The 25049-nt window shown below is 37.4% G+C and overlaps 1 protein-coding gene across 1 annotated transcript in view; it reads right to left on the bottom strand.

Moving 5' to 3' along the window:
• LOC110452975 (inositol polyphosphate 5-phosphatase OCRL-1-like) overlaps window positions 1-25049 on the bottom strand; it is a 61960-nt gene that overhangs the window by 19075 nt on the left and 17836 nt on the right. Inside the window, exons 12-25 of the mRNA XM_021501758.1 lie at window positions 24162-24269; window positions 21166-21236; window positions 19832-19943; window positions 18773-18882; window positions 18001-18136; window positions 17012-17122; window positions 16017-16085; window positions 15716-15812; window positions 14644-14768; window positions 13480-13590; window positions 12204-12320; window positions 11766-11850; window positions 11094-11221; window positions 3027-3138 (exon numbers count right to left, since the gene is read on the bottom strand). Of these exons, the coding sequence (XP_021357433.1) occupies window positions 3027-3138; window positions 11094-11221; window positions 11766-11850; window positions 12204-12320; window positions 13480-13590; window positions 14644-14768; window positions 15716-15812; window positions 16017-16085; window positions 17012-17122; window positions 18001-18136; window positions 18773-18882; window positions 19832-19943; window positions 21166-21236; window positions 24162-24269 (1492 nt within the window). The remainder of the gene's footprint in view (window positions 1-3026; window positions 3139-11093; window positions 11222-11765; window positions 11851-12203; window positions 12321-13479; window positions 13591-14643; window positions 14769-15715; window positions 15813-16016; window positions 16086-17011; window positions 17123-18000; window positions 18137-18772; window positions 18883-19831; window positions 19944-21165; window positions 21237-24161; window positions 24270-25049) is intronic.

Here is a 25049-nt window from a genome sequence, read left to right as displayed (position 1 = left end):
TATCTGTTTTTCCTACGTATGTATTGCCTAAGCAAAAATAAATATCTTTAGTTTAATTATTTTCTATTTTCCGAGTCAGAATTAAGAGTTCATGTTCTTCATGTTGAGATTAAAACCGCAAACAAGCCAAGGTGCAAGGATTGTGACAAGTCTGTGCCTTAACACAATATCAGATATAGAGGCTGCATGAATACACGATTCTGTCAAACAACTACAGTACAAAATACAGAAGTGATTTACATGCTGACATTTTGATGAGTGTTTTAGAGGTGTTTATATTGTCAAGGTTTCTGTAATGATTAAAACAGAGCTGAGAATATTTTTGAAGTGTATTTGTTCATGATCAAACAAAGAATATGACACCGTGTGTATGTGGGTTGGTTATTAGTGCCCTTATTTCAGGCTAATAACATATAGGGGTGAAGAAAAAAAAAATGCATGAAATATCTAAACATGATCAGATACCATTTAATAGCTATATATTAATGATCTAGCTCTAGATGAATTTTAGCACTAGAACACAAATCTCATTTATCAAATTGTGTTAAATCTAGTAATAGCTATTTTGTTCAATGCCTTTTCAACTTTTTTTTCACATTTTTATGTAATTACACACTATGTGTCCATAACTGTAACATTAAGGTCACTCTCTTAATAGACCAAAAGTATTTAAGGATTAACTTGAATATTTTTTTTATGTTATGGAGATATAACACAAAAAAACGGAGTGTACTCTAATTAAACCGCGAAGCGTTTTATGATGAGTCAGTACACTCCGTTTTTTTGTGTTATAGCTCCATAACATAAAAAATATATTCAAGTTAATCCTTATAATTTAATCTACTTTACACAATCCCTGTGGAAATGCACTCTTATTGATGGCCTCTCTTCTCTTAGAAATTGTTACGCCGCTGTATCAGCCAATCAAAAGCGGCGTTACAAACGGTGACGTCATTTTTTACGTTATGGGCTGATAACATAATTTTTTAAGCCAATCAAAATGCTTGTTACCAGCAAGATTAAATTATATAACAGTGTCACAAAGTACAACTATTGCAGACATAAGCCTTACATAGTTAAGGGTGTTTAAAGACACAAAAGCTAAGACGGCTCTGTCTGATGACGGTTTTTTGATGGACCATTGTCCGGCCGCAGACAATGTCCGAGAAACAAAACAGACCTCAATTGACAGCACATCTATTTCATATCTGTACGAAAGAAACGGGTCGAATGCAGCCTCCCGCTGCGACCCTACGAGGCGATCAATTTGAAATAGCCACAACAACCGACACGGAAATAACAAGTATATAAACAAAGCTGACAGCTACTTATACCCTGCCTACTGCTGCCTATGATTATGTTAACTAAAAGAGATGTATGCCAATATTAATTGCGGGTAAGTTGATGGCTGTCAGCCCCCCAACTATTTACCGACTACCTTTCCTGTCATGGCGGGTGCTGTCAGGGCCTTACACAGCAGCCTTATACACAGCTCTGCAATGTCTCTCTAACAAACCGCAACACCACATGGCGAGTCAGCCAAGACTTGTCCGAGAGAAATGCAACCAGGTTGTAGACACCACAGCTAAAAACTGCTGGCGTGTCTATAAAATTTGTAACTATCTAAAGAATCATTTTAACAGATATTTGGTGTAGATTTGTATTCATCCCAGCATGAAAAATTATGTTTTCTTGCTGAACTCAGCATTCTACTTGGAGGTGTTAAATGTCTTGTCCTTATAAATTTACACAGTATTTCATTTGCTTCCTCTTTTGGACTCTCTATCTTAAATCCTTCTTTTCTCTGGATTTTCACAGTCCAAATAACAACACAAACAGACAAACTTTGGCAGAATTTACATACAAGTGTGTTAGAAAAGTTAAAAAGACTAAATCGGCCAAAATCAGAGATGACGCAGTTTGATTTGGCCTGCTGACGGATCTTTAATACGTAGGTGTCAACCTCTGAAACCTCCAATGAGGGAGATCTCCCTCATTCCACATTAATTTTCCAATGAGGGGGAAAGTGTGTGAAACGCGACTGAAACTGCTTTGCTCAATTTGTCTTTCCCTTGTTATGTATCAAAATAACTCCAAAAAGAATTCATTTGATTCAGACACACCTGTTGCGATTATTACACACACCCTGCAGTAAATACTGGAGATCATTTGACCACAGGGTGTAGATTTAGAGTTTGTGTGAGTTTGGACTTGAATGAGGGAGTTTCAAGGGAGACTGGTAAATTTTGTATAATATATACTGGACAAGGTTTTGGGTACTCCCTTCCCTGTTGTCTAGTATATACTGGACAAGGTTTTGGGTACTCCCTTCCCTGTTGTCTAGTATATATACTGCACAAGGTTTTGGGTACTCCCTTCCCTGTTGTCTAGTATATACTGGACAAGATTTCGAGGTACAAAGTAATGCCTATATTTGTCGGCTCGCGTTGCAGGCGACACAAAAAAGATGAAAAAGTTTATAAGAATATACATGTATCAAGTTAAATAGAATCTTGTCAACAAAAAAGTTAGTATTTTTCATCGCTAAAATACTTTAAATCACCCCAAAAATAAGTATTTTAAACCAAATAAGGAAATTTCTCTTAAAAATGAGAATTTCTGACAGGAGATATCGGATACCACAGAACACTTAAGCCTGAAGTGTCAGTAACAACATGATAATGTATTTGTTCTCTAGGTTTACAATAGCCTAGCTCTCTTCGGTTCCATCCAGGGATTTTCACTTGGCAATTCTTTTCAAAATCTATTGTTTCCTTTCACAGACTTCCCAGTGTCATAATATTTTTTCATTCCAAATCTGTTAATATATACACTATACACAGCGCAATAAATAAATCTAAATACAAAAATTGGAATTTCCTGGTATGATTTCAATCCTCGACGGAATTCTGTTCAGTGTAGCCCAGTTTCTCTTGATGGTTACCTTGTTCAAATTATGTCACTTTTTTTCCGACAATAAAATGAAAGCAAAATCTACGTGACGGTGCCGAATAAATCATACGAACCTAGCAGCTTCACGTCTAAGTTGTTATGGCTGGTGTGGGAGAGAAGTTCTCGGAGAAACGCACATAAATACCGGAACACGTTTCTGTGGCACTCTGGGATTTGCGCTATCACCTACAACATAGGAAACAAGATAGAGACATTTTGTCACATACGATATGATAAACCCTAACCGTAATCGGCAGGGACGGGTGGTCTTTAAGGGCCGGAGACGAATGGCATCACAAACACCGCCAGGTGTTAGCTGTCTCTCCGACTCGAACACTCCTAGGAACAAAGGCTACTGGGAGAAACTCAATAAAACATGCAGAATATCAACAAATTTATACCAAATTAAATGTGTATACATATTTATCCTGCTGTAAGCCCACGGGGCCAACACATAATTACTGGCTCAAAGTAAGGGGAGAGGCTTTATAACAGGACAATGAAATAGCATTTGTTGGCATTTCTACTGAAATGTATTTTACTGAAATGTATTGAAATGCAACGGATAAGGATGGGCTTATTTCCAGGCATTGGCTTATCGCTGAATAAATATCATAATCTTACAAGCAAATTTTCACAAAAGCATTCAGAATTTCTTTGCATATGTTACCAATGCTGGGTTAATGTGGCAGGTGGTCTTTATAGACAGGTAGTCTTTATAGACAGGTGGTCTGTACAGACAGTTGGCCTTTATAGACAGGAAGTCTGTAAAGACAGACTGTTTTATAGACAGGTGGTCTTCATATACACTGTTTTATAGACAGGTGGTCTTTATAGACAGGTGATCTTCATAGACAGGTGGACTTTATAGACAGGTGGACTTCATAGACAGGTGGTCGTTATATACAGGTGGACTTCATAGACAGACTGTTTTATAGACAGGTGGACTTTATAGACATGTGGTCTTTATAGACAGGCGGTATTCATAGACAGGGCGACTTTGTAGACAGGTGGACTTCAGACAGGTGGACTTTATAGACAGGTGGTCTTTATAGGCAGGTGGAATTTATAGACATGTGGTCTTTATAAACATGTGGTCTTTACACACAGGTGGTCTTTATAGACAGGCGGTCTTCATAGACAGACTGTTTATAGACAGGTGGTCTTCATATACACTGTTTTATAGACAGGTGGTCTTTATAGACAGGTGATCATCATAGACAGGTGGACTTTATAGACATGTGGACTTCATAGACATACTGTTTTATAGACAGGTGGACTTTATAGACAGGTGGTCTTTATAGACAGGTGGTATTCATAGACAGGTGGACTTTGTAGACAGGTGGACTTCAGACAGGTGGTCTTTATAGACAGGTGGAATTTATAGACATGTGGTCTTTATAAACATGTGGTCTTTACACACAGGTGGTCTTTATAGACAGGTGGTCTTCATAGACAGACTGTTTTATAGAAAACACTATTTGACCCTGAGATGGTAGTTATAAAGGAACACAGGCTGTTGTAAAAAGGTGGTGCTTATGGTAAAGTGGCGATTGGAGACAGGTGGTCTTTATAGAAAGGTGATGCTTATAAACAGGTGTTTTCTGTAAGATAGCTGTTGCCATTTGTTAAAGTCGGGTGGTGTTTGTAAACAGGTAGTGCTCATAGAAATGTTGGGTTTAGAATTTCTATGTGTTTGGAGAGAGGTAGTATTTGTAGAGAGGTGTTCTTTTAAGACTGGTGGTCTAATATTTAATAGACAGGTGGTGTTGATTGACAGGTGGTGTTTATAACATGGTTTATCATTTATATACTACTTTATACCACCTACCAGCAGCATGATTAATTCATTATCATGGTTTGTCAGTATGAGAATACTCAAGCAGAAATTGAAAACGACTTGAGAAGAACTTGATGATAGATTTTCTCATTTGGGAATGTATTTTCTTAAAAAAGAACGTCTGCTTGTGCCAGGTGACGTGCTGGACTGGAAATAGTATCTACATAAAAGAGATCTGCTTAAGAAAATATTGCGTCATAAACAAATAAATATAAAATTACGAAAAAAAATTATGAGTACAGCAACAATATTTTTAGCGTAATTATGCATTTGGAAAAGCCAATGACAATAAGCTTGTTTTAAAAAAAAAAATCTACTGGTATATATTTTCAAGATTCATGGTATTCCTCAATGCCAATCTCCTTTTTTTTTTTTTTACTGAGGATTAATTATTGAGCCTATAGCTAGAAGTTGTTTGTAAAATACAGAGTTTAATAGACTTTTTATGAATGGAGAAACATATTAGGTAGTAGTATATAGATCTGATGAACAGTTGTTTATCACACAATATTTTCCTGGTTTGTCGCTCAAACAATTTTCTCATCGCTTGCATGAGGATAAAAATCTCAACTCCACCTGCAGTGGCTTCTCTATTTCATTCACGTGTTCACGATGAGAAAATTGTTCTCACGACAACAGCCATGAAAACACAGTGTGATAATCTATAATTACTGTATAACTCTATTAAGCTGCTCACTGGTAAAGATGATTACTTATCTTAACACTATTACATTGTATCATTTGATACAACAATTTAACTTCGATTATTGTAGTTTAGATTCGGTAGGTTCCGTTATCCCTTGCCTGGATACCAACCAGTATGCAGGGCGATTGAAGAATAGGAAAATAAGCGTAGGAGTCAATCGCAACAAGCTCAGGGTAAGTTGAATCTTATTTATTGGGAATAAATAAGATTCAACTTATCCTGAGTTTGTTGCGATTGACAACAATTTAACATAATTCAGTGAGTTGATGAAATCAGACGATAATTTTGCGAAATAAGACAATGATTTCTGTCACAGAGTAAAGAGAGAAAAAGAATACCTAGCACTGTTTTTGTCTTTCTTTTCCAATTTAATACGTAATCTCCAGTTACTTAATTATGATGTTACAATAGATGTCAGTAGAGAATCTATGTTAATGGTGATATTACATTGACATACAGACAGACCCTGTGATACATGAAGGATATGAGTCAATTTCTATATTTTTTCCTGGCGCTTGGGTATCTTATTGATTCCAAATGCTTATATACTGCTCTATATTATAGTCAGAAAATGCTTAATACCAAAAAATAAAAAATCTCATATATCTTAGGTACTTGCACTTGAGTGGGCTTCAATTTTTCCACGAGCAAGGAAAATGGGTTTTTCATCATCTTCTTTTTTATGTAGTGTTTTCAGTAATAGCTCTGTTTTTTTCGAAATGTGTTTTTTTATGATCAATACACACGGTGATATCTTTCTCATAAATCATTCAGCCACAATTTAGCTGTTACAAGAATCAAATATACACAAGACGACGGGGAAATGCAGGGATAGGGTTTGTGCCCAGTTCTCATTCGTCATCCTTCACTGCCAATCTTCCCAGACTATTCATCAGGTTAAAAGTTCACTTAATAATTACATGAGCAATATTTTTTCACTTCACTGTGCTCCGGGAATGAGTTCTTAATCAAATAATAATTAATCTTTCTGAAAATAAACTTCGATATAAAAGTACTTGTTCCGGTCTGAAGGTCAAATCAATCTTCTTCTACAGAAGGAGTGCTATCTGTAAAACAATTTTCGAGATATTTTCGCTACAGTTTAATTTTTGCCTTTTTTGTCCGCCGTGATGAAGGAGAAATTTTCGATACAGCGAATACGAGACAACAGTATAATGAAAATAGTTATTATATGTACATGTGAATTGCAAAATTAACACAAGCAAAACTTGATTTCATAGGCGAATGGCGCAAGCTTGACTTGGTGAAAATTTCCCCGGAATACAGTGTATTTTCAACGAAATAATATTTGAACCATTTTCCTGTTTATCAAGATGACAAAATCTACACAGGACTGAAAATTAAAATCAAAGAACCAATAAACACCAACTGAAAATAAATACAAATACAGCATGATGTGCTGGCACGCTTCATGGAATTTGTCATTTTCAGTTGGCATTCATATTGACAATGAATGCCAAAGGAAAGAAGATCAATGTTTTTAAAAATAGTTAGCAGTACTGGAAAGTATTTGTGGGTTAATTCAACACTGTGCAAATTTGGTTTAAAAGGTCAGAGGTCAAAACTTTGACGGGATGAAAGTTTTACGTCTCAAAATGTGGAAGTGGACTAAATGTGAGCCAAAGCTGACGTAACGTCTAAATCAATCAGCACACGGAAAAATGTTAAGATAAATAGGATATATGTGGTATCCAAGTTTAACTTTAGATCAATATACTGCCATAGAACCTTAATATCAACTTCCCAATAAAACTAGGGATTCGAACGAAATCAGTCGTATTTTCAGATGTACTGATGATTTAATCTGAATTCTGAATTCAATTAATAATTACATCAATTCAGAATGAATTCTTCCAACACAATTTTTCACTTTTTCTTCAATTTTTTTTTGTTTTTTTTTTTAAATTTGTGTGAGCTTGCATATAGTTTTAAATTTTGAAATGTTAGATTCATTTAATCACATCAAAAAATTCAAATATTTAAAAAAAAATAAAAAAATCCCACCCTTTGCTTGGTCTTCTACATTGCCATCTTGATGTCATATTCATTGTTGTTACATGGGACGTCATGTCCAATGTGCTAAATATCATCCAAAATATGACATAGGCACATTCAACGTATCACAAAGAAGTCATGATATAAATTGATTCAAATAGAAACTTTATCCATTTAACAAAAATTAGGAAACAAGTGTGCATTGGGTCTTAAAGATGGAGAGGAAACCGGAGTACCTGGAGAAAACCCCTGTAGTCAGGTATAAGTGACCCAATATCTTTTCAAGTCTGATCAAACCCTGGCTGACTTGGTGGCAGGCGAGTGTGCTATCCACTACGCTACATGGCAGAAAACCACACGTAACTACCCTCTTATTAAAAACCTTTCAGCTTTTTGGGGTTTAATTTATTCCACCTAGTCACATTACACTGAGAACATGTCCCGAAGAGAAGTCTATATAGGCTTTGAGCTAGACCTTCTGAGAATTCAACAAAACAAGTTTTTATGCCAGATAATTACAATTATGGATTTCTGTGGTGGTGAACATGATGTGATATGAACCTGAAAAAGTAATATTGACCAAGGTGAACCTGAAAAAATAATAATGATATTGGTCTTAAGAAAATAAAATTATCTGGATTCAAACATGCTGAAAAGTTAATATTTTCATTGGTTTAAAAAGTATGTAATTTTTCTAATTATCCAAACATAGATACATAATAATATATAAAGCCTGTTTCATTTTCGTAAGTTAAGAAGTACAGTAACCTCTGAAAATGCAATTGAATTGATAACTGTAATCACCACATGCACACAATGTGATTTTTATATAGGAATTTAATACACTGTAGTTTGGTAGTGACAGATTGCGGCAGTCATGCCCACATCCTGATCATGGTCCGGTGGCGCAATGCATAGCGCACTCACATTTCATTAAGACGATCGACCGGGGTTCAATTCCTGGATCGGATGTGAAAAGGTATGGGATCACCTGTTGGAACACATGTTTTTTTCAGGTACTCAGGTTTCCTCCCACAATAAGAGCCCCCCATTCACTAACATTCAGGCCAACAAAAAGGATTATTAAAAGTTGATAGGACATGTTTTGCAATTGTTGTAAAAAAAAGTTTGAAATTCAATCATGATCGATTAGTCTGCTCATCAGTCATTCTGTGAGAGGATGAAGGTGTCAAAGACGGATGTGTAACAATATCATAAGATTCCTTCAGTAAAATGACGAAAGGATTGGTTAAAATATTATTGTGAGACTAGAGCAGACATGTTGTAGTATCAACTCTAGTTAAAACAGGCCATTAAAGTCTGGATTGATACTGCAGATTCCATCGGAGTGTTTAGGGTCACAGACATTGGATTAGAAGCGAGAAGTATGCAGAAGATATATCATGCTCTGTACACATAGTTTTAACTGGTCTGCAAACAACTTTAAACTTATTCGTGTACATTTTGCTTAAAAATTATCAGAAGTCATTTCATAAACTTTTAACGAAAGGTATCAAAAATTTATTCCAATATCTACCGACCCAAACTACAAAGTGGTTGGTCGGTCAATAACAACAGAGACAGTCTTAATGTTGGCCTGATCGTTTATCCCTGTCAATTACTCTTTCAACTTTTAATTTTTAGCTATTTGGATCTTAAGCTTTAATATGAAATATACAAACCATATGGTATGTCACCCAACCTTGGAAAGTGATCGATGTACCATTTTGATTGTCTCCATCATATCAAACAGATATTTTTTTATTTTTTTTTAATTTTGAGGTAAATCCAGGTTACATGAAAGTACATAATCCTAGGTAAATCCTATGTCAGTTAATTTTGAGGACCTCACTGCCATGCGTTTAGGATATAATAACAAACACAGCTAGCTAGAACACATTATTTTCCTTTTATTGAACAAGTAGTAGAATGTCAGTTTCAAATTGCAGGGTCTGTGGTGCTACGAGAGTTATCCCCCTTACATCCCAGTTGTGTCTGTCAACAGAACACTTAATACTCCAACCAGACTTATTTCCCTTACTATATATACTACAGGCCATTAAAGTAAGACATATACCAATGCTGCTTGCCTATAATAACATCTCTTTCTATTACCTGTATATGACAACACTTGTCTATAATGAATACCTGTATATAAAGGCCATACATTCTATAATCAATACTGTATTAAAAATAAAATGTCTAGCATGGACATTTGGTTTGTTTGTGTTTAACATCCTATTAGCAGCTATGGTCATTTAAGGACGTGTCAGGTTTTGGTGGTGAAAGAAAACCAGAGTACCAGAGTTGGTCTAGCACTTGAAGTTTTTAAGAAACTAACAAATGCATGGGTTGTGATGAACTACCTAAGATGCATCTATGGTCCAAGTTTGGTTGGTCTAGCACTGATACTTTAAGTGAAACTAACTCAAACGGAAAATACTTAATGTTGACGTCGCCGGAAAAGCAACACCTTAATCTTACTTCTGCTACTTTGTTGCTGCGAGGCAAAAAATAGGGCCCATATTCAAAAAACAATCCTCATGCTCAACCATGTGTTCAAACCATTTTTCTTCCGAATGGCTGAAATCATGTCGAACAATCAAGTGTAAACAGTGAAAAAACTTCAAAACAGTATTCAGCTTTTAGCCTCTCCAAAGCTCTTCCTAATGATTGACAAAATATGAAATTTTCATTACTTTATTGGAACAAGAAATTGGTCTCTCTTTTTTGACCTGTTTTTATAAAATATCTAGAAACACCTTTAAGGAGGCACGGTAGTCTAGTAGTAGGACGCGGGGCTCGTGACCTAAGGGTTGCGAGAGTGACTCTCGTCAGGGCACTGCGTTGTATCTTTGAGCAAGATACTTTACTCTGCTTGCTCAAGTCTACTCAGCTGTAAATGGGTATGTGTAGAATGCTAGCTGTGAGCGCCGAAATGGCAGCACCAGCTGTATGCTCCCCAAGCAGTTGAGAAAGATATTGGCTGGGTGCAAAGGCCCTATAACCACGGATAATAATTTGTGAACTGCTTTGAGACGACCTACGAACTAGGTTGTGATAAAGCGGTATATAAGAACCTCGTATTATTATTATTAATAAGATCATCAGCTTGGAGATATGTATGTATCAAAGTTTTACCTCATACACAAACGATGTACGCATCATAGGTGTTGTAATGTTTCAATACCAACTGGTCCCTTTGCCAAGCTATGACTAACCCTTTCACCCCTAGGTAACTTTAGTGGACTCTTCCATGCATTTATTGGGATGAGTCCATTATGGTCTACAGTGGTGAAAGGGTTAAGACAGTAATTTGTATATTGTTTACCTGTACAATGAAGTGACAAAATGGTTAACTTTATTTTCTCGTTCATAACTACGGGACGTTTCGCCTATCAATAGGTGATGTATACACAATGTACCTAATAGGTTACTTAGTATAGTTCAGTGTAGATCTAGCTCTCTTATTGGTTAAGGAACAGAGGTTGCTAGATCTACATATCAAAATACCTGTATACTTATGGACACCTGTTAATTGAGGACACCTGTATAAAAGAAAGTTCTGTCTATACTGACCTGTTTACATAACATGTAGTTGCGTGAACACTCCACACAGCGATGGTACACGCTACAAGGGATCACAGACTCTGGGAGGCACTTGAGGAACAGCAACAAAGTAGCAGCTATTGAGTGGATACTGCCCGCTGTTATCAAGGTCAAGGTCATTCATATATTAATTTATGTAACAGGAAAGAGAATAGTGTGCTTCCACCGGGGATCGAACCCGTGATTCCATACTCCCTAGTCAGACACTTTACCACTTAGCTAAAGGAAAACTCCATCTAGCTCGAAGCTAGAAAGCGACCGTAATCCTATGCACAATTAAAATCTGCCACACTACTCCCCTTTTTTAAATATGTTCGCCCTCGAACACCACAACCCAGGTTCTAGCTCCCTGTCCCTGGGAGGGCAACAGACACCATTTGTAACAGGAAAGAGAGCAGTGCGCTTCCACCGGAGATCGAACCCGTGATCCCTAGGTTCTTTGTCGGATGCTCTACCACTGAGCTAAAATGAAATTCCCTCTAGCTGGAAGCTAGATTAAAAATCTGCCACATTCATTAACCGTAAAATTTTTGTAGGAATTTGGGACCAGCTTACCATATTGAAATGACTTGAGCTTAAAATAGTAGTTATAAACGTCACAGTACTTTTCCCAGAAAGGGTTCAGAGCTATTTAAAGGATACGTATGGTGTCGGGAACTCCCGTGTCGAGACAGTCCCGAATCTTACAAACGTCTGTCTGTAGACCAGATCTCTCAAACAGTCCAGGCTGTAACAACCAAAATATACAATGTAACTAGATCAACATTTACCAATAGCAACATATATATAGCAAACAAGGCAATCCTTAGATAACTTACTAGAAAGCTGTGTCGTTGATGGGACTTTAAATGACATGCACCACAAGACACAATTCTTAGCCAATCAGCACGGGATTACTTCATATATACACGAAGTAATCATGTTGAATATTTCAACAATATCAATATTAACATTTAATGATATTTTTTGTGACTACAAAAGAAACACACCTGATATCAATATTTTAAAATTTTAATCATATTATTTCCACATCAACATTTATCTTCCTGTTTTTCCTCAAATTTTCATATATGTACGAACCTCCATTTTACCAACTTTCCATATATGATCCACAAGTCTCCATATTTCCTTTGGTATGGCGTACAGGCGTCCACCCGAAGCTGTGAGGTCACGCTTCTCTAAACTCCCAGGCTGTTCCTATCAACAGAAAATCACATCTGCATCTCAAAGCTGAAATGTGAACAGGAAAGAATAAATTCAATTAAGTAAATGAAGGTGCATCTACACCAATGATTCCTTTACGGTAGGCGTTTTATTGTCGACATGTTTCGGTAGGCTAGGCCTTAACCGTCATCAGAACCAAACAGACCAGACAGACCGCAGACCAGGGCGTTGGATCTCCGTGCGGATAATTGTGTAACCAACATTTTTATTCCACTTTTTCAAGAAATAATGTTTTCGGTTCGCTCAATCACAATGAGGTTTCTTTTTCTCATCTTCTTCTACACCGAATACTTTTGTGATGTCAATTTTCTAACAATGAATGTGCCTTTTATTGAATTAAGTTACTGTCAAAATACATCCTTTAGGGGCAGTCTTGTTTTAGTGCTTTTCGCATTTTAAATATTGTGCTAAATTATCGATGCACCAATCGAAGTTCACGTATGTTGTTCTCCATTACATATTTTGTGGTCGTACCAATTCATCATTGCGCTCAATATTAAAATTTGATTATGTGTGAATGTGCTAAAATAACTACTTTTAAAATATTATAATGCCATTTATCATGCAGTTTGCTTAATGTTATAGAAGAAAGGACCTAAAAAATGGAGAGGCAGTTATGATTATAACATGTCTGAATAAATATTAAACTTTCTTCACAAATGATTTCAAAAGTCACTCTCAAAACATGTAACATCATTTGCTGTTACCATACAAATGTGTATTTGGCTACTTGCCTGGCTTGATTAAGGAAATTAAAAATGAACTGTGAGAAAAAATTTCATGGCATGAACCATGTTGCAGTTCACTTAATTTAAAGTATGTTCAGTTTCCTGGCATGCAATCTTATAACATTAGATGTTGAATTCTAGCTATGGGTATCTATAGAATAAATTTCTATATATCAAGAATGTGGAGTTGCAATTTTGATTTGGACATGACAAATTCTAGGGTTGCAGAGAGCGTAAATGAGCGTTACCCCTGGAGTTTCAAGGATGCAGCAGTCAGTCAGACAAGTTGATTCAAGTATTCTCTCGGGCATCATTGCTTGGGGTATAAAAACTAAATGTCACAACATAATCATAGAATTATTGAATTTCCTTTTTTTTTTTTGATAATTTCTATCATTACTTACGATTTCAATAAGTTGAGCGACAGGCACCTCCCTGATTGGTCCATGCATCTGTATAAGAGCCTGTATGGACGAGCCGAAGGAGCTGGGAATGTAGCTACCTCCCACAGTTATGTAGGCAGAGTTAAGGAAGCTAACTCCAGTAAAAGATTTTGAGGTCACCCATGGTCTGATTAAATGAATAGGTCACCGAGAGTTTTACAAAGGATAGTATGAAATAAAGAACTTTATCTCTAGGCCTTTAGTCAGAAAAACAGTATTCTAAAACACTCAGATGAAACATTACATCATTAACAATAGGAAAATGTACTTTGTCCTCTGACAAAACATCACGTTTTTTTACAATAAGACGAAAAAAACTAATTTACATTTACTTTTTCAAATTTTTGTTTAAGTTAGAAAACCATTTTATTCCTGTTGTCAGATAAAAGGCCAGTGTCCTTTATAGGCAACCAAATGTATTGGATCTTTATGAATAGTTATGATCAGACAAAATAACATTTCTTTCTGGAGCACAGTCAGACAAATGAACTTTGTACTCAATGTGTACTTAGGCCCATATCTACTTAGAGAACTTCTGCCTCTATATGTGAACAGTAAATCTCACACTTGCCAACTTTTTGAAATTTCCATGGGGGAGAATACATGTGTTCAGAATCAAAAGCATAAATAAAATGTGTGCACATACCCCCAGGTAAAAAATTAAACCACTTTTAAATGGCATCTTTCAAGCTGTTCTTTTAATGCATTCATCCGATCTTAGAAAATAGTATAATAGTTTTGCAAATTCCCTTGTTGAAAATGCTCAATTTTATGGTCCGAAATCAGGAGTCTCCCTTCAAAATTGGGAGAGTTGGCAAGTACGAAATCTCCAAATGTATGCAATAAGACAAATAGCTCTGGGTCTATAGANTTCAATAAGACAAACAGTGACATCCACAGTCAGACAAATGGATTTGTCCTCCTTCAATAAGACAAACAGTGACATCCACAGTCAGACAAATGGATTTGTCCTCCTTCAATAAGACAAACAGTGACATCCACAGTCAGACAAATGGATTTGTCCTCCTTCAATAAGACAAACAGTGACATCCACAGTCAGACAAATGGATTTGTCCTCCCTTCAATAAGACACACAGTGACTTATACAGCGAGATAAAAGGATATGAAGAAGTCTTTGCCTCCATGGAGATGAAGGACGAGGATGTCCTCCACTTTATCTTCACCACTGCTCAACTTCCCTACAGAGTTTTCATCTACTAACGCCTTTAACTGGATCTCACAGCCCTCACCTTCAGCAAAATCAAAACGATCTTCAACTCACAACATGACAATGCGACACATTTTCTACTATCATAAATCACAGTCTTAAATTTCCTAAATGTCTCTAAACATGCTGTATACTGGGAAATATTTGCCCTGTCAAACTTTCGCAGTTCGCTCATGAAATTAATTTTTCGCAAATGGTTTATATTGCCCTTCACTTGCTCATGAAATTATTTTTTCACAAATGGTTTATATTGCCCTTCACTTGCTCATGAAATTATTTTTCGCAAATGGTTTATATTGCCCTTCACTTGCTCATGAAATTATTTTTTCACAAATGGTTTATATTGCCCTTCACTTGCTCATGAAATAATTTTTCGCAAATGGTTTATATTGCCCTTCACTTGCTCATGAAATTATTTTTTCACAAATGGTTTATATTGCCCTTCACTTGCTCATGAAATTATTTTTCGCAAATGGTTTATATTGCCCTTCACTTGCTCATGAAATTATTTTTTCACAAATGGTTTATATTGCCCTTCACTTTTAATCACAGTGTTGATTATGCTGTTGATTTTAATTCGCTATAATGGTGAATTCCCCTTCACTACGGAGGGTGAAAAAGGCGAAAATGAAACAGCAGCTAAAATTTTCCAGTATACAGTTATTCAATTGAACTTTGTCTTTAATACAGAATATCAAAAGTAAAATATGTTAGTAATTAGTCAAAGGTTCATTTGCACAATTTCTGGGCCCAATATTACAACAATGTGACAGAGGACAGAGGACTTGTTTCTGCGAATGAGCTAGAAATTACTTCTTTGGGATGATTTTTATTCACAAATTTGACCAGTAACAGATTAACATTATCTATTGTTTAAATGTGTCTGTAAATAGTGTTCATTACATAGAACTATCAACTTTCCTGTAAAATACGAGGAATTGAATGTGTTTAATGATCGATAAAATTTACCTGGGACAACTACGGATTGTGTGGGCGTGACTTCCATCCACGATCGACAGTGACTTGTTTCGTCAAGTTTCTTAATGAATTCAAACGTCACCGGTACCTACGGCAAGAAACAAATCAATTCTGTCACAGTGATAACTGCTATTTTATTGCAGAACTCGGGCGATAAATGGCTGTCACACTAAAACTTCACGGAAACTGACAACCTAAACCACTTCTAGGCTTAAAATCTCCACAGACAGCACTCAACTCTACCTCACAATGAAATTACAGGAAGAACTTTGATGTGAAAACCCTATCTTACCTGTCCAGTGTTCTCGACTATCAAACTCTGTATTTCAGTCTCCATAAACTTCAAATCTTGGAAAACAAACTGAAAAGTAGAATTATTATTATTATAACATGCTTAAAGGCCAATCAACACAGGAGAGGTCATTGGGACCAACAAATGGTCAACAAAAAATAAATACAAAATAAAAACATCAAACAAACGAGAAGATAAAAGAAAAACGTCAATTTCAAAATTGAAAGTGGCTATGGTGATTCATATTTTATTAAAAAGACCAACAGCTTTCAGATAGTTTAAGAATGTAGAGATAGTTTTTTTCCAAAACAGATTTAAACATGTACCATTGTTATAAAAATGTTCTCGAGTTGACTGAAGGTCAACGCAATCAAATAACAAGCGTTTTACTGTAAATGGTTTTGACACACTGTGCATTGAGGCTAGTCTTCATGTTTTTATATGAAAAGCAGGAAAAAAATCCATATTAAACACAATAGTGGATTTATTTAATCCCTTTAAAAGGCACATAAGTGATTAATTTCATCCACACCAGGTACAAGTGACATTTCTAAAATGTATTTACAACCGAAAAACTGTATTTTACGGATCTTACCTGTATCTCATCCAAGACCTGAATAGTTTTCATTATTTGTTTTTGAGGTTCGATAACCCAGACCACAGGTCAATTTTTCACAATATTGGTACATAAACATCTAAGAATGGTTGCTCTTTCGAAAAAAAAAATCAATCTCAGAAGGGATTCTTTATTTCAACTATACAACCATTCTATCTATCACAAAGTGTGTCAATCTGTTTACACATGCTGTTTAATTTTGCACCAATATATTATACACATTATTGACAAACATCAATATAACACCCGAAAATTTCCACTCTTACAATTCCTGCAAAAATGCCTATATTTACCTGCCCATCCTTCTCGCTCTATGATATTAATTAAGCCCCAATCCTATGGGGAGAATGTGGTGACACTAGTTCACAAAATAACTTACATCAGTTTTGCTCAATTTCACTTGGGGAAGGAATTCATTTTCTAGTCGATCTAACTGCTTCATGATATCTTCGTACACCCGCTTTGATTTCTCCTCATCAATGATTTTAATCTGCAAAAGATTTTTTTTTTTATAACAAAGGTTTATTTCTTCTTAATCTTAGAATTAATGCAATGCATGCAATTCTGTTGAGAAGAAATTAATTGGGTTGTCAAGTTACGGTTTTGTTTTGTTTTTTTCTGGACTTAAAATTGTAACACCCTAGCATGGTCATTTGAAGGTGGACACCTAGGGACACACCATTAAACGTCAGAATTGGGAAAATTTCACTTGGGGAAAGTACCTAAAGTCGGCACGAAAAATGGGGTAAAAAAATCACTGGCATCTTATATTAAAATGCAGTGGGATACAGGAAGCCTATTTTTTGCCCAGGCCTGCAGGAAATGGTTTGGATATTGAAGAAAACATTAAATTATGTAGAGTGCACAATATAAGTCGCCTCATAGGATCATGTAGTGGGATACCATACAAGGTCCATAAACTTATAAAGGGTACACCAAAATATGTTCACTCTAGTATTAGGGTACATTTGCATATCTGGTTGAAACGGTCGAACCTGTAAAGAAAACGACAGGCACAGATCTGGACCGAGGCTGAGCTCGGGAAATTTGGCACGTGTAGATTGAGGGGTCCAGACGTACCTGACCGAAACTTAAATGCTGACTATTGCTAGTTTGCGTTATTTCTTTCTTAAACAATGTCAAGCCACATGTAGTTTTTAAGATACCTAATGTAATTCAGTGGACGCATGAAAGAAGGGCATAATATTCTTGATACATTGTTTTTTTATTCTCTGAAACTGTGCATTTTAAGCTCTGCTTATAGAACAGTCCGAGGGCGTTCGTTTATCGTGGAATATTTCTGTGCCACACGTACCGTTTAACCCGGGATACGCGAATGTAGCCTAGGTATGTTCACAGTATACTCACATCGACATCAAAGAGAGCGGAGACTGGCTTGTGATCACTGACTTTCAAGGACTGATGACTGCGATATGCCTTCAGTCTGATGTCAGGACCCTTGTAGAGCACCCTGTCACACCAGGCCGGGGCTCGGGACTTCTCACTGGGCAAAATCATGAAACATGAAACTACCGCTGAAGAAATGATCTTACATTACATAACGTTAGGTTATGACTTCAAATGTTTTTGCCCAATCAAACTTTCTCCCTTCGCCAATGAAATCCATATTAGCCCAGTTTTTATTTCTCCCTTCACATTTAATTACTATGTCTATTATGCTGTTTACAAATGTTCGCTGTAATGATAAATTCGCCCCTTATTCAGGAAGGCCGAAAATGGCGAAAAATTAAACTGCAGCGAAAATTTCCCCATATACAATAGTCATAACTCGGATCAAACCAAAAATTCCTGATTTCAGTACAATGTAATTGCTGTGAGAAAATAAGACAGATACATAAATGTAAGCAAATTATGGTGGAGGGACTGGATGCAGGGATTAAAAAAGGGACAAGTGGGTAGGTTATATGGGACACTTGTTAGGTTAAATAGGGAAGTAATTTTTTATTAAAAATTTAATCAAACTACATTCACTCCAGGGAGCTCTAGTCATCATTATATCACCTGATCTCAACAAACCAGGTTTTTAGAATCTTCAATTGAATAACTTATACCCATTTCTGATAAGTTTTAAATGGTAACAGAGAATCTTTTTACTTTTGAATATCTATCATTTGCATACCTTGTGTCCCAGTTGTCTGTGCCAGTGTCATACTTATAAGTTGGCTGGAAATCTAAATCCCCTTCTTGGTAACCCTCAAAGACATCTGTCCTCCCTAGCTGTCGGTGAAGCTGTAACACAGAACGTCAATTTTTCTCACTGTCTGCGGTATATGATTTTCTGTACATGTATTGCCCATATATGTGTGTGCTTGAGATTAATAGAATTTCTCATCCGCTTGGGGGTGCGAAAGGAAAATCTCAACCTGAGGGAAGATTATTAATTTGCCAAACACAAGGCTTTACCCAGTGTTTGGCAACTTAAGAATCTTTCCCCGAGAGTTGAGATTCCTCTATCTCACCTTCAAGGAGGTGAATGATTCTTTTTCTTTTACCCTGTTCAGCCATTATGTAGCATATATATAATGTAATGAAACGTCACTGGCTGAATTTAGGTTTGACGTGTCGTTGATAGATTGTTGACGTGACGTCATCATATTGTTGACGCGACGTCATAACATTGTTATAAATAGGGGAACCCTAGGGTGAGACAAGGATATCTTACACCGCTAAAAGTGTGGATTAATAGAATCTTTCACACCCTTGGGGTTGCCACAGGGTGATCTCAACCCGAGTGGTAAAAATTTTAAGTTGTCAAACACGAGGCTTGTCGAGTGTTTGACAGCTTCAGAATCTTACCCCGAGGGTTGAGATCACCCTGTCTCACTCTCAAGGGGGTGAATGATTATTTTTCTCTTACCCTGTTTACCCTCTTATGTATTTTATATAGACGTTACAGCAATGCAAGACAATGTTGAGCATGTGATGCGGATGAATTGTCGACGTGACGTCATTGTATTGTTGCCGTGACGTCATGGTATTGTTGCTATGACGTCATACAATTGTTGAGAACGTGCAAAGAACACGTGTAGCTCGTCTCAACACTAGGATGAGATAAGAAAGTCCCACACCGGTAAAATGGTGAATATCCCTGTCCAGGGTAAGAGAAATACTTTTCCCTTCGGACAGGTGAGCAAAAAACCTGAGGGTTGTATCCTCTAGATATTTGTATTTTTCTTACCTGGTCGTAGGAACGAAGATCCCGGAACTGTTGCTTTTCTATAAGGGCCTTCACTTTATTAATTTCCAGATCATTTATTCTGTAGTTTAAATCTCCAATCCAAAATAGGACACTACAAAAGTTAAATATTAAAATACATGAATGGGATGATGCTACCTCATCGGACGCCAGATGTCACTAATTAATAGCAGCAGAAACAATATGGCAGCCACATGTTACAATGGTTTGTGTGTAAGGTAAGATATATAGCTTAAGTATCAATAAAATAATTTCTGCAGACTGTTAGGCTACATTCGCGTATCCGGTTGAAATGTTTAAACCGGTTGAACCTGAAAAGAAAACGACAGGCACCGATCGGAACCGAGGCTGACCTTAGGAAAATTTGGCAAATGTAGATTGAGGGGTCCAGACGTACCTGACCAAAACTAAAATGCTGACTATTGCTAGTTTGCGTTATTTCTTTCTAAAACAATGTCAAGCCACATGTAGTTTTTCAGATGCGTTATGTAATTCAATTGACGTGTCAAAGAAGGGCATAATATTCTTGATTCATTGTTATTTATTATCCAAAACTGTGCATTTTAAGCTCTGCTTATAGAACGGTCCAAGTGCTTTCGTTTATCGTGGAATATTTCTGCGCCACACGTACCATTTCAACGGGATACGCGAATGTACCCTTAGACAGACCGACATCCATAAAGCCTAGTTTATGGTAGTATGTTTCTCATAACACTGTTGGGGTGTGGTGATGTTATAAAAATAAAAAATATTCAACTTATTTGACACATTTTTATTTTGCATGAGGATAAATGCTTGGGTATCCTGTCATTTACAGAACCATTTCACTTTTTCATGGATATTTGTCAATTATGGACTTTTGTCGAGGTGACTATGTGATTATATGGACCTGAGAAAGTGATATTGACTGAGACGTTGTTCATTAATATCTCTTTTTCATGTTCAAATAACTACTTGTTCACCAAAATAATAGTTCTTAATAGTTAAACATGTATTAGATGCAAGATAACGATTAATTTGTTAAAAAAAAATAAGGAACTTATGAAAATTGTCAGGAAAGAAATCCTGTATTTGGCAGAGAGCATTGTGACATTACAATTGGTATGATGTCCGAAAGTAAATATTAACCTTGTATTTCTAAAAATAGTAACACCAAGTCAATATCACAAATCACCGACCTCCACATGATTATGAGCCAACCAATGAGGAAGTAGGAAAAATGTGCGTCATCTAATATTTGGTGATATTTCTTGTTATCTGTGTGTAAAGTGTTAGTAACTTCAACCACTGATCTGGTACAGCCGGATTGTACTTACTCATGTTCCCGTGTCTGTAGGGGAGGCACAAACTGTTTAAACCTCATCTTGGAGTTGATATCTCTGTAGTCCTATATAATACAACAGGTGAAAAGTATAGTAGTGTCACTGTCCAAGACACTGCATTAGTAATATATTAATTTGATAACCTTACTTTGATAACAGTACAATAAATTAGGCGTCAATTTTTATGTCGGTAAAGTTAAATGTCTTGTGAGACCACCCCTTCAGTCAGTACAGCAAAAGCATGTCTTGAGACATCCCCTTCTGTCATTAAATAGAACGTGTCTTTGAGACCTACCCTTCTATCAGTAAAACCTACCTTGTGCGATCACACTTTCTGTCAGTATAGTAGAACCTGCCTTGTGAGACCTCCCCTTCTGTCAGTATAGTAGAACCTGCCTTGTTAGACCTCCCCTTCTATCAGTACAGTAGAACCTGCCTTGTGAGACCTCCCCCTCTGTCAGTATAGTAGAACCTGCCTTGTGAGACCTCCCCTTCTGTCAGTATAGTAGACCCTGCCTTGTGAGACCTCCCCTACTGTCAGTATAGTAGAACCTGCCTTGTTAGCCCTCCCCTTCCATCAGTAAAACCTACCTTGTGAGACATTTCCTTCTGTCAGTAACATAGAACCTGCCTTGTTAGACTTCCCCTTCTATCAGTAAAACCTGCCTTATGAGACCAACCCATATGTCAGTACAGCTGAAGCATGTCTTGAAACATCCCCTTCTGTCAGTAACATAGAACCTGCCCTGTAAGACCTCCCCTTCTGTCAGTATAGTAGACCCTGCCTTGTTAGACCTCCCCTTCTATCAGTACAGTAGAACCTGCCTTGTGAGCCCTCCCCTTCTGTCAGTATAGTAGAACCTGCCTTTTGAGACATTCCATTTTGTCAGTAACATAGAGCCAGCCTTGTGAGATCTCCCCTTCTGTCAGTAACATAGAACCTGCCTTTTGAGACATTCCCTTCCGTCAGTAAAATAGAACCTGCCTTGTGAGACCCCCCTTTCTGTCAGTATAGTAGAACCTGCCTTTTGAGACATTCCATTTTGTCAGTAACATAGAGCGAGCCTTGTGAGATCTCCCCTTCTGTCAGTAACATAGAACCTGCCTTGTTAGACTTCCCCTTCTATCAGTACAGTAGAACCTTCCTTGTGAGACCTCCCCGTCTGTCAGTACAGTAGAACCTGCCTAGTGAGACCTCCCCGTCTGTCAGTATAGTAGAACCTGCCTTGTTAGACCTCACCTTCTATCAGTACAGTAGAACCTGCCCTGCGAGACCTCCCCCTCTGTCAGTATAGTAGAACCTACCTTGTGAGACCACCCTTCTGTCAGTACAGCAAAAGCATGTCTTGAGACATCCCCTTCTGTCATTAAATAGAACGTGTCTTATGAGACCTACCCTTCTATCAGTAAAACCTACCTTGTGTGATCACACCTTCTGTCAGTATAGTAGAACCTGCCTTGTGAGACATTCCCTTCTGTCAGTAACATAGAACCTGCCTTGTTAGACTTCCCCTTCTATCAGTACAGTAGACCCTGCCTTGTGAGACCTCCCCGTCTGTCAGTACAGTAGAACCTGCCTAGTGAGACCTCCCCGTCTGTCAGTATAGTAGAACCTGCCTTGTTAGACCTCCCCTTCCATCAGTAAAACCTACCTTGTGAGACATTCCCTTCTGTCAGTAACACAGAACCTGCTTTGTGAGACCTCCCCTTTGGTCAGTATAGTAGAACCTGCCTTGTAAGACCTCCTCTTCCATCAGTAAAACCTACCTTGTGAGACATTCCCTTCTGTCAGTATAGTAGAACCTGCCTTGTGAGACCTCCCCGTCTGTCAGTACAGTAGAACCTGCCTTGTTAGACTTCCCCTTCTATCAGTAAAACCTGCCTTATGACACCAACCCATATGTCAGTACAGCTGAAGCATGTCTTGAAACATCCCCTTCTGTCAGTAACATAGAACCTGCCTTGTGAGACATTCCCTTCTGTCAGTAACATAAAACCTGCCTTGTAAGACCTCCCCTTCTGTCAGTATAGTAGAACCTGCCTTGTGAGACCTCCCNTGTCAGTAACATAGAGCCAGCCTTGTGAGATCTCCCCTTCTGTCAGTAACATAGAACCTGCTTTGTGAGACCTCCCCTTTGGTCAGTATAGTAGAACCTGCCTTGTAAGACCTCCCCTTCCATCAGTAAAACCTACCTTGTGAGACATTCCCTTCTGTCAGTAACATAGAACCTGCCTTTTGAGACATTCCCTTCCATCAGTAAAATAGAACCTACCTTGTGAGACCACCCTTTCTGTCAGTATAGTAGAACCTGCCTTGTAAGACCTCCCCTTCCATCAGTAAAACCTACCTTGTGAGACATTCCCTTCTGTCAGTAACATAGAACCTGCCTTGTGAGACCTCCCCTTCTGTCAGTATAGTAGAACCTGCCTTGTGAGACTTCCCCTTCTGTTAGTATAGTAGAACCTGCCTTGTAAGACCTCCCCTTCTGTCAGTAACACATAATCTGCTTTGTGAGATCTTCCCTTCTGTTAGTATAGTAGAACCTGCCATGTGAGACCACCCCTTCTGTCAGTAACAAAGAAACCTGTTTTGTGAAACCCCCCCTTCTGTCAGTATAATAGAACCTGCCTTGTGAGACCTCCCCTTCTGTCAGTAACATAGAACCTGCCTTGTGAGACCTCCCCTTCTGTCAGTAACACAGAACATGCTTTGTGAGACCTCCCCTTCTGTCAGTACAGCAGAATCTGCTTTGTGAGACCACCCCTTCTGTCAGTAACAAAGAAACCTGTTTTGTGAGACCTCCCCTTATGTAATTATAGTAGAACCTGCCTTGTGAGATTGCCATGAAATCAGTAAAACAAAAAATGACTTTATACCATCCCTTACGTCAGTTGAGATGTACCTTTCTTGAGAGACAACCCCTCATTTCTAAGTCAACATGTTAAACAGTATTTAAACCTATACAGTCCGTTTACGTTAAGCTCTTTACCTGGTTTCTCCTCTCAAACTCATCCTGGTGTGCTGCTAAATGTGAATTAATGAAACAGATGGAAGTGCCTTGTATTGTGAACCTCACCCCGACTCCGCCTTTGTTTCCCTGTAACACACGGCCACAAAAACAGTTACGATACAGTCATCATGGAACCTGGTCAATTTAAACTCTTGAAAGTTACGGATTTTTGTTTATAAAGCTAGCATTAAAATAGGACTTATTTCCACAATCAGTAGATATATCATTATTTTCAGTTTAAATGAGAAGTATTGAGTGATATATTTTTATACCAAAAGCTTAGAAAGTGTACATATTGTTCTTTTCTATTGCAGCTGAGTCAGAGTCTGCATAAGAGCTTGAGGTTGGGATCAAGCGATCGTTGCCGTCAGCAAAGACGCGTCCCTATTATTTTCTATGGTGACAAAATCAGAATGTTTATAAGAGGATAGGATCAAACAACTAACGCCACCAGCAGAGATGGAATACCTGCAGCCATTATCTGTGGAAATGAAGTTGAACGTTTTACAGACAAAATTTTAATGAAGGGGACTGGGATTAATCAAATCTTTTACCTGTAACTGAGCAAGATCGGGTTATCTCAGTTGAGGGTTAAGATTCTGTAACAAATCCCAACTGAGGCGTAAGCCGAGGTTGGGATGTTACATAATCTTAGCCCAAGACTGAGATAACCCAACCTCGCTCAGTTACAGGTAAAACATTTTTTTTCCAAAAAGTAACCAGCCTTGGGCCTCAAATGATAATGACCTCTTCACTACTAAAGCTGCATTTGAATACTTCCGCGTAAAAATATAGTCCGTCCTTACATAGATTACAACGTATTTCACAGTGTAGATTATATTTTATCTATAACATCAAATATAATGA

Source organism: Mizuhopecten yessoensis, unplaced genomic scaffold (assembly GCF_002113885.1).
Source record: "Mizuhopecten yessoensis strain PY_sf001 unplaced genomic scaffold, ASM211388v2 scaffold7021, whole genome shotgun sequence".
Taxonomy (NCBI): Eukaryota; Metazoa; Mollusca; class Bivalvia; order Pectinida; family Pectinidae; genus Mizuhopecten; species Mizuhopecten yessoensis.
This window is presented reverse-complemented; position numbering and strand designations above follow the sequence as displayed.